At 31.3% G+C, this 10,598-nt stretch overlaps 1 protein-coding gene across 1 annotated transcript; it reads left to right on the top strand.

Moving 5' to 3' along the window:
* The first annotated feature begins 308 nt into the window (after window positions 1–308).
* Window positions 309–8,992, top strand: LOC134714406 (serine-rich adhesin for platelets-like). Its single transcript, XM_063575645.1, has 9 exons — window positions 309–506; window positions 3,297–3,532; window positions 3,933–4,254; window positions 5,754–5,900; window positions 6,032–6,233; window positions 6,913–7,097; window positions 7,696–7,953; window positions 8,520–8,685; window positions 8,931–8,992. Exons 1-9 carry the CDS (start codon window positions 381–383, stop codon window positions 8,990–8,992), a joined length of 1,704 nt encoding a protein of 567 aa, XP_063431715.1. The 5' UTR covers window positions 309–380.
* Window positions 8,993–10,598: the final 1,606 nt, after the last annotated feature.

The following is a 10,598-nucleotide window of genomic DNA, read 5'->3' as shown; positions in this document are numbered from 1 at the left end:
ATTTTATAAAGCAAAATATTGCGTACAATTGGTAAAATTAAAGAAATATTTTATACCACACACCCATAACGTTGTCAAAGTTACTCCCAGAAAATTATATACATGAAATTTGAAGTTTATAACTTCGAAAGTTTTATTTTCAAAATCGTTGATTATTTCTATATTTTATTTCTTCGATTAGCTTTCTAAAATTATTTTCAAACACATATCTGTTCATTGAAAACTGTATTGTTGAGCTTTAATAAAATTGATTAAACATATTTGTAACGAACCAAAATCTAATGTGTTAATTAATTTTGTATCAGGTAAATGCTCTCTTCGGAAAATGTAACGGTTTTGCATCATGTAATTGTGGAATAGCCATAAGAAGTGGTAGTTCAATGTTTGTGGTTAGAACATGTGATGAAATAACAAGGTATTCGACACATACGCATCCTCCTCTAATAGAAATGAGAGCCTGTGACGATTCAACTATGACTATTGAAGAAAGGGGAAACACATACACGGTGAGAGATTATAATGTAATTGACTACATTTGCGCCGTCTTGGAATAATTTTATCTGTTATTAGAAAATACTAGTTGGAGTTGGAGTTTGACAGAAACTCGATGAATGGAAAAACAACTATTCGTATTCTAATCATATATCAATCGAATTGGTTATTCACTATTCATTTTGTTGACATATATTAAAAGACGTAGGGATTACAAATGTGGTTTAAGAAAAAGATAATACGTACCTTTATAAACCGAATTATTGCATATGTGATAGCTCCCCCCCCCCCCCCCCCCCCCCCCCCCCCCGTTCAGGTATAGTCCGACTGATCACTGTTGGCATTATAGTCGTTTTATACTAGTCATTGTGTGGCCCTTTATAGCTTGCTGTGCGGTATGAGACAAGACTTTGTGTTGAAGGCCGTATGTTAACCTATGATTGTTAATACTTTATGCATTATTACTTGGATTGAGACTTGTGTCATTGGCATTTATATCATATATTCTTATTTCTATAAATATACATTCTATATCGATTTTTAAAGACCCAAATATTGCGAAATAACTATACACCTCTATGACAAATATGTTATTGTCAAAGCTGACAAAGCCCCAATCACCATATTTGTGTTGGTGTAAACCACATCACCCTAACTTCTTCATAAAGGAATACGTTTTTGAAACATTTACTAAGAAACTCAACATATACCCTAGCAGCACTTACCAAGGCTGCAATCCTTAATACCAGTAACCATAGGACTGTTGTTTCTTTTTGGAATTTCAATCTAAGATTAAGAATTATCTGTTTAAATGCTCCTCAACTTTGTATTTGATTTGGCTTTTTAACTATTTTGATCTGAGCGTCACTGATGAGTCTTATGTAGACGAAACGCGCGTCTGGCGTATAAAATTATAATCCTGGTACTTTTGATAACTATTTACACCACTGGGTCGATGCCACTGCTGGTGGACGTTTTGTCCCCGAGGGTATCACCAACCCAGTAGTCAGCACTTCGGTGTTGACATGAATATCAATTATATGGTCATTTTTATAAATTTTCTGTTTACAAAAACTTTGAATTTTTCGAAAAACTAAGAATTTTCTTACCCCAGGAGTAGATTACCTTAGCCGTATTTGGCACAACTTTTTGGAATTTTGGGTCCTCAATGCTCCTCAACTTTGTATTTGATTTGGCTTTTTAACTATTTTGATCTGAGCGTCACTGATGAGTCTTATGTAGACGAAACGCGCGTCTGGCGTATAAAATTATAATCCTGGTACTTTTGATAACTATAAACACTGTATTGAATACCTAACTAAGTGTCTGTAAAGGGGTACTAGCTACGAGATATATAAAAAATCTAAAGTAAGATTTTTTTTTTGTTAAATCAATAATGAATGTGAAATAGTGAAATAATAATTCGCTTTTAGCAGTTAAAATAGTTCAATTTTATCAAATTAAGCGAAGAAATATTGATATTTTCTAATTCACTTGTAAGGGAATCAGTCGACCTCATTAAATTTGTATTCGTGTGAACTTCAGTTTACGTGTACTGGTTATTTTTAAAGAAAACGAATGTCAACAATGAAAGTGAAACTACGGTAAACCATTTGATTACTTATTCGATTCATATAAAATCGTTCTTATACGGTTAAAAAGAATGAGAAACATATTTGTTGAATCTATAAAATAAAATCAAACAGACCTATAAAAATCCAATTGTACGTGTTGGTTTAATCTATTCATATCTTTGTTTATGTTTACATCGCTTATTTGGTCATCTGATATCAAATCGATAGTTAATTAGACGGCGTCTGGACTAAAATTCACACGAAACGAACCTACATATTATCTATTCCATACTCTATAAACTGTTTCTTTTGGACTTTTGGTACTTTGGACAAATGTTTACATTGTTATAAATCTAATATGAGAATTTGAAATCGGTGACCATGAATTTGACAGCTAGTGCCCCTTTAAAACAATGTTGTACGGCTTTATGAATCTCTCAAGTGCTCACCGAAACCTCTTTCAAACTTTTACTTCAACTGGTGCGCGTTTAATGTCTTGTAGTGTTGACATTTTAGTTTTATAGTAAGCATTGCCATCAAGGTTAGAGGTATGGCTAGATAGAGTAGTTGCCTATATGTTTCTTTTAATCTATCAGTTGGTTTGAATGGTCTAAAACATAACATAACGACCTTAACAATAACGCACCTCGTCTTTCTTTTTGAATATTTCGCAATTTCATATATGCATTCGAAAAAAGTTATCGTTGACTTAATTTCAAGAGTTTTGTTTTTATTGAGATCTTCAAAAGTCTTTTATAATCTCCTATGAAACATATACAATAATCGAAATATCATTGATAAGTTTTTATCTATTCAATTGTCGTTTCTAAGATGTTAATTTACACGAAACACTACTCCGCGGTAAATATTGTCCTACATGAAGCTCCAATTGGATCACCTTTTGAAATTGACGTTTTTTTTTATCTTATATCTAATTTTGCTTTTCAACTTTTTATACGAGCATCACTGGTGAGTCTTAAATAGACGAAACGTGCATCTGTTGTTCACAATATTAAACTTCGTCTCTTTAATTTGAGTTTTTATAAGCATTTGACACATATTTAGTAGGTCGATACCACAACTGGTGGACTTCTCTTAACCATTGTGTCATCGATCTAGTAGTCAGCATTTAAGCGACCTTCATTGCGATGAATTTGGAATATTATATTATAATTATTATTATTATCATTATAATGCAATATTTTCAACTACATATTTTCTCTAATTAAGGTAACTTTACCTTCTGGAACGGAGATAACATTTTCAACCTATTACTACTGGTGGATGGGACACTTTATATCACATATACAGATCAAACCATCAATATTGGATGTTGAGAATTCCGAAGGTATGTGTGGTAGGATTACAAATGGAAACCGAAATTCTGCTGACGACTTTACTTTAAGAGACGGAAGTACATTATATCCTAGTTATTATAATGGTTACACATTTAGTAGAAACTGGAGGTAAGATCTTTCATAAATAAATATATGTACGTCATTATTTATATTATAATGCCAGGATTAAAAATTATATATACTAAACATAAACTATATTATAAATTACATTCTGGTATGGGAATTTAAATTACAACCGTTATGCGTGCGTGCGTAAAATGTTTATGCTTAAGAATAATCTTTAATACTAAAAGAACGATTTTGACGATTTACTAAAAAAAAAAAATTTCATCAAATTGAAAGAGATATAGGTTATATTAAACTTGTTTTGTTTATCTGAGGTTGTTCCTGTATATTTCAAATAAATGTTTCCTGTTAAAACATAACGAGGTCACAAGGCTTATTGTAACAGAGTTTGATAAGTAGTAAAGGTTCCTACGTAATATACTTTATTGTCGTTTTTCTGCAGGGTTAAGGAAAACGAACAATTTTTTGTTGACAAACCATTAGTATTAAGTGAAAATATCAATCTTCGGCAGTATTGTATCTGTGGTGATAGTACTCCAGAGAGGGAGACTTTTCGTTGTGGTTTGGAAGCGCCATTACAAAGTTGTTTATCACAAAAAGCTCATGCAGGAAACTTTCATACAACTTGCTCATTATTGAGACGACGAAGGTCGCTAAATGGCAACGGAACAGTTAGTGCGACAGATAGTGATGATGTCATCGACAACAAACAACTGGTTATTGAAGACGACGACGAACTAAATGGGGAAATTCCACCAGAGACAGTAAGTAGAGCAGGGTTTTTGATGTCACAAAAAGATATGTCTGTTTAACTTTTAAGATACCAGTATAACCGTTTGTTTGAAATGAATATTTGTTCACCTGGCTAATGACGAAAATATCTTATATGCGTAAGTCCGGCACTCTTCTTAGTCTATTTTCAAAGTTGAACGACCGGTGGTTATTTTAATATCTGTAATATATTTAGAATATACAATTTAATAACATAGACGAGACTAGTTGTTTTGTTCCAGTTGTGCATTTCGACAATGCATGTATTTTCATTGATGCTAATTATCTAAGGCATTTATTTCTAGAAATGCATATATTACCCCCTATTTAAATTCAAACAAGAGTTTATGTGTCCAGAGTACACAAATGAAGTATGTATATATTATGTGAAAAAAAGTCAAATCACAAAAAGACAAAACTTAGAGGAAAATCGAAACGGAAAGTCCATAATCACATGGCAAAATCAAATAGCATACACATAAACAACGAATGGAAAACGCATGGCTGTAAACGTCATTCTAAGATAAGGTATCACCAACTCAGGAAACAAATATGACGATTAAAACACATTATAAAGATGGCCGTAATTTATATGGCCCAAATTAATTGAGCTTCGTTATATATAAATTGTTAATTGGTTTGATGCATAGTTTGCTACATTGCAAGCATACTCTTTTATAACATTTATGGAAAAAAAACGTTTAATGGTCAGACATTATCATGAATTTCAATTCAAGTTAACTTTTTACCTTAATTTGGTACTGGAATCATTCATATTCATCAATTTAAGAACAGCGATTAATGTAAGGAGTAGGCTTCATTTTAGTTTTTTTGTAAACAATTTTATTTTTGAATTAACGACGCAAATATACAATATGGCATTTTTATTAGGATTGCTTTTAAGTAAGTTTTTATTTCAACAAAATCCTCTACCAAGTCAGATATTGTTTGTTCAGTGCAGTCATTTGATTTACATTCATTAACTTGTATTGGTAAACAAAATCAAATGATTGTTGGTTGCTTAACGCCAAGTGGCAAATATATCACGCATGATGCTGTTCGCGAAACTATATTCTCTATCTTGGAATGAATTAAGCCTGGTGATAATTAGTTCTATATCGTATACAGTCTAAACCATTATGATAAACAGCAAATATTGTGTTCAACGTGTCAGGCTACGTTTCCAAAAAAAAACAAACTCATATCTGAATAAAACAATGAGTGTGTTAAAAATATTTAAGATAATTTGGTTTTTGTTTCATTTAATATTCATCAGAAATAGTATTCATACTTAATTAAAAAAGGACACATTGCGAACGTATGAAAAAACCAATTTACTTTAAAAAGAGACATGTTTTATTTGATTTTAAATTAACCTTTTTTTTTATTTTAACAGTATTACCCTCGCATTAATAGTCATCCTTTCCCCAGTTAACAACACTTCTAGCTATTCTGGACTCTTAACATATGCATACATATCTTTTGTTTATAGAACAATGAATGGCCAGCAGGTTGGACAAAGAATTTGGCACAATCAACCTGTGAATCACAGTTAAAGCAAGAAATACTTGAAGAAGCACTGGAAGTTGCACATACTTCAATTGATGGTTATATCAAAACGTGCATGTCTGATATTCAAGTAAGTTTCACTTAATTTAAATTAATTGAAAACTAATATTTGTTTATTTCAATACGTAGTTCGTTTAACAAGTAACTTATATGTATCGTGAAATGTGACGGAAGTTTATCAATGAAACATTAATTTTTCAGTTGGCAGGAGATACCCGATTTCTTCAGGACACAATTTCAACTGTTCGTCAGACTGTATATTCCGAAATCGTGAGAAACCAGTCATTGTTTACAAATAATAATCCAAATGACACAACGTCAGAATCTACAATGTCTGTTGCTGAAATGTTACTTAGTGGACTATGTAGCAACAACTGTAGCCAAAATGGAGAATGTCAAAATGGTAATTATATTTTATAACTCGGTTATTACATAACATGTTATTCAAAACGCGGACAAAAAACAAAGGAAATTACATATACAGACCAGGATAACAACAATGTATACTATATGATACACATTATGCACTTTGTTACGTTTTGTTTTTCACTTAATATATGAAAGTACATAAAAAAGTTATTCCTTTTTAATTCATTCTACATATTTGAAATTTTTTATTTAGAGACAAGTAACCTACTAGAAAGGAATTTGCAAATGTGCGCTGTTGATTATTTACGATTTCGCAATTTTGCTTTAATTGCTCACCGTTCAGCAGCAAATATGTATTATAAAGTCGAGAAAAATGTTTACCATTTACATGAAGAAATATTATCAATGACCATGGGCTGAAAAACTAGAATGTTTTATTGCCCTAGAAATGTTTTAAATGAATATGTATATGTTAGATATAGCTTATATAAGGCATCGGTTTCAATTGCGACCGACTTGTGGGTATTATTCATCCCCATAGCCAAATGTACTTCCAATTTATACATGGGTTTTCGTGCAAACTGAAGAACTCTAACGAAAACAGAAAAGCATTGTTAGCACATTCAAAGATGAATATCAAATTCATTTTCAAATCAGATTACATTGATAGTTATTAGTTACATTAACTCAAATATTTACCAAATTATCTTAAGGAGTATGTAAGTGCAATACCGGTTTTGGAAAGCAAGATTGCTCAGAAGACCTGTCTACACCTCCGTCAAACATAAGTATACCACTGAATGGAATATGTAATACAAGAGAGAGATTGTGTGCCAAAACAAATATTCAGGGTGTTTTCAGTTCAAGGAACATAACATGTTTATCCCGACATTTTCAGGTAAATAAAAGGATTTAGCAGTACAAAATTAAGTAAACAGCGAAATGTGTCGTGTCACGATCATGTCTCTTATTCGAATTTAACCAATATTCCGAGCTGTTATGTCAATTATATCATGTATTTGCTGAATCTCTTGTTTAATTTAAAGTTCATAAAGGCTGTTATATTCGATATTGCACGCCGAAAATAATTGAAGCATATAACCTACTTTTTGTAACATGTTTATAATAGAAACAATGTTTTTGACCAACGAATTATAATATTCACTGGAAAAGCAGTGGCTAATCTAATTTAATAAGAGATATGTATTAATAATATTATTATTGGTATGCTTCAATAATATATATATTAATAAAACGATATTACGGGTAAAATTCAATGAGACAGCAACCTAAACAGCAAGTTACCTGAAAGATATAGAGAGGTTGAACTACGATTTTTAACAAGTGTCTTTACAATTATTTAAAGCTCTAATCATCTCGGAAAAAATAAAAAGTCACAATAGATTATTGAAGACTAGATAGGTATAGGAAGTGATTGATTATATTTTGAATCATTGATGTATAAAATTTTTAATTTGTAATCTTTTCGTGGATAGATCAGGAATGATGGGTCTTGGGACTATACTTCAAGTCAACAGATGTACGCTGCTGAATATAAAAATACGTATCTTGTTGCATGTGAACTGCCTTCATCTGGACGGCGGAAAAGATCGATTTCCACTACAATAATAGCAGATGGATATGAAATTAATTTGTCAAATGATGGAACTAACTTTGGCGAAGGAGTAAAAATCATAATTTACGATCAAGATTGTTTTTCCTGTGACATTGCAAATCTGTCATGCGTTTCTCTGGTAATGAAAGCTTATCATTCACAATTGTCAAAACCATCCAAAATTTCAATTTGGTTGTTAGAAATATTTGAATACATGAATATACAACATATGACAAATAAAAACAAAGCATTATAAATTGTCTGGTATCCAGGTAGAATGTTCTTGTTTTTCCTATAATGATTCAATATCTGCAACTTTTTGCTTCAAAATTAGTTGATAAAATCTGGGAAGACGTATATGTAGGACAATAAGAGATTTGTACTATTCTTTGATTGTCAAATTTTATTGTTCCCTTTGTAAAATTCTCTTTTTGAAACCATTTTGGAATTTTTGGTTTAATATTTAGCCTGAAGTATATAAATCAAGACCTTTCATTGTAAATAGACAATGATAAGAACTCAGAAGCAATCATGATTTTTTTTATTTTCCTCGATTTTTGTTTTTAATTTTTCTCGAGATAACTGCATTGTTACTATTTGTACACGTATATAGTATTGTATACCTTTCTTTATCTCATATACACAAATAGTATTTAAAAATGCATCGATGAATGATGAGATAATGGATTTGATTTGTTGGTACAGGATTCGTGTCCAGACAGGTTAACTTCCGCCTCTCAACTCAGCTCTACTGCAATTGAGGGAGGTGGTAGTAGTACGACTGATACTGTATCAAGTACAACAACTAATGCTAAAACTTCGACGAACATAAAGACGACAAGAGTCCCTTCAACATCAACTCCTTTCGCTAGTAAGTTTTGTAGGCAAACTTTCATCTCGATAACATTTTGATAATAACTAACTGGCAAAACATGTGTTGCTATAGTATTTGTAGACTAGTGAATTAGATTTTCATTTTTAAATTAAAACATTCAACTGGATACGATAAGAAAACAAACTGGTAACAGTTCAAATGTTTCCGATTGGCGTACGCGTCCTTTTAATAACTCTGTTGTGTAAGGAGTACCCCTGCTAAAAAAAATCAATACTCCCTAGACTTGTACATGAGATCCATATCAATAGATAAAAGTAAACTTCACATGAACGGCAGATCATAGTCTATGGCTAAAAATGATAATTTCAAATTTCAAATCATTGAGTTATTATGAATTCGCCGAAACGTGTCAACTAATATCCTCGCTAATTGTTTCTTTTTGATATTAAACTTGATACAAGTCTCTTTTTCAAATTTAAGTAATTGAATATAATTATCAAAAAGAGTGCTTTTGTAATATAAAAAAATAACATTGAGGAATATATAAGCATCTTAAAACAAATATAGTGTGTAGATAAATATGAGAGGATGTGGTATGAGTGCAAATTGACAACTCTCTATCCAAGTCACAATTTGTTAAAGCAAACCATTATAGGTCAAATTAACGGCATTCAACAAAGAGCCATGTTTCATACCGAAAAGCAATCTATAAAGGGTCCAAAACATGACAAGTGTAAAAACATTCAAACAAGAAAATCAACGGTTTAATCCATTTAAAAAAACACATTTATGAATCACATCAACAAACGACAATCACTGAACATAAGGTTTCTGACATAGGACAAGTGAAATAAATGTAACAGGTTTGAACGTTTTAATAGGAACCAACCGTCAACCTTACCTGAAACAAACGTGTAACATCACAATATAGAAAGACACAAAATAAAATATCAATTGAATTGGCATAAAAACAAATCAACATAAACCAGTGAATATACACTGCACAAATAAATTTCATCTGTGACAAAATATAAATACTAGTACATTGGAACATATTCTTAGCGAGATCGTTGGCAAGTATTTATAAGTTACAGGAGGAAAATTAATAGAGCCTTCGTCATAAGCATATTAAGAAAAATAAATGTAAGAAAGCGAGATGCCTTGTTTTACTATCTATGATTGCAAAATTCTCAGTTTAGAGCGAGGAAAAAACTATGTTGCGAATATAACAACATAAAAATGTTAAAGATGTATTCAAACATCATCACCATGCGAATCCACACAAGTTCAACTGTCATGATAGAGGACATCAAATATATTGGTTAAAGTACAAATAAGACGACGTATCTGATGTCCAAAGATCTTTTTGTGATTGCTTTTGATTCCGTATTAGAGTGAAATTGAAAATTTGATTGCTCCCTCATATATTTTAACAGATAATGTAAACAATTCAAGTAATTCAATAGCAATTGTTGGAGGATGTTTTGGTGTTTTACTGTTTATCGTTCTGGCAATAGGCGTATTTGCTTTCTTCAAAAAGAATTGCAAAAGCAAAGGGTGAGTATACTACTGCTACAATATGACAAACTTGTTAAATATTAAAATTGAAAACAACACGTTTGATAATTTCATGCGTCTGAAGCGCTTTTCTGGATTTACCTTCATCAGAAACGCCCAAAGCTAAACATTTTAGACCCGAGTGATGTATAAATACCGAAACAGTTGAAAAGCTATATGACAAAAAAAGACTTAAAACAAATAGCCAAATTCATCTAAGGTTAACTTTGCCTGAGGAAGCTGAAACCTTAGTTTCTTTATAATTTTAAAATTTATAAGAAGAATTTGCTTAATTGGTCGTGCTCGAATGCAAACTTTTTTTATCATAATTTTTAAAAGTACATTTATACAATAAACCGACATCTTACATTTACCATAAATAAAATACTCTT

Source organism: Mytilus trossulus, chromosome 4 (genome assembly GCF_036588685.1).
Source record: "Mytilus trossulus isolate FHL-02 chromosome 4, PNRI_Mtr1.1.1.hap1, whole genome shotgun sequence".
Classification (NCBI taxonomy): Eukaryota; Metazoa; Mollusca; class Bivalvia; order Mytilida; family Mytilidae; genus Mytilus; species Mytilus trossulus.
Note: the sequence above shows the minus strand (reverse complement) of the source record. Positions and strands in the feature narration are given on the sequence as shown.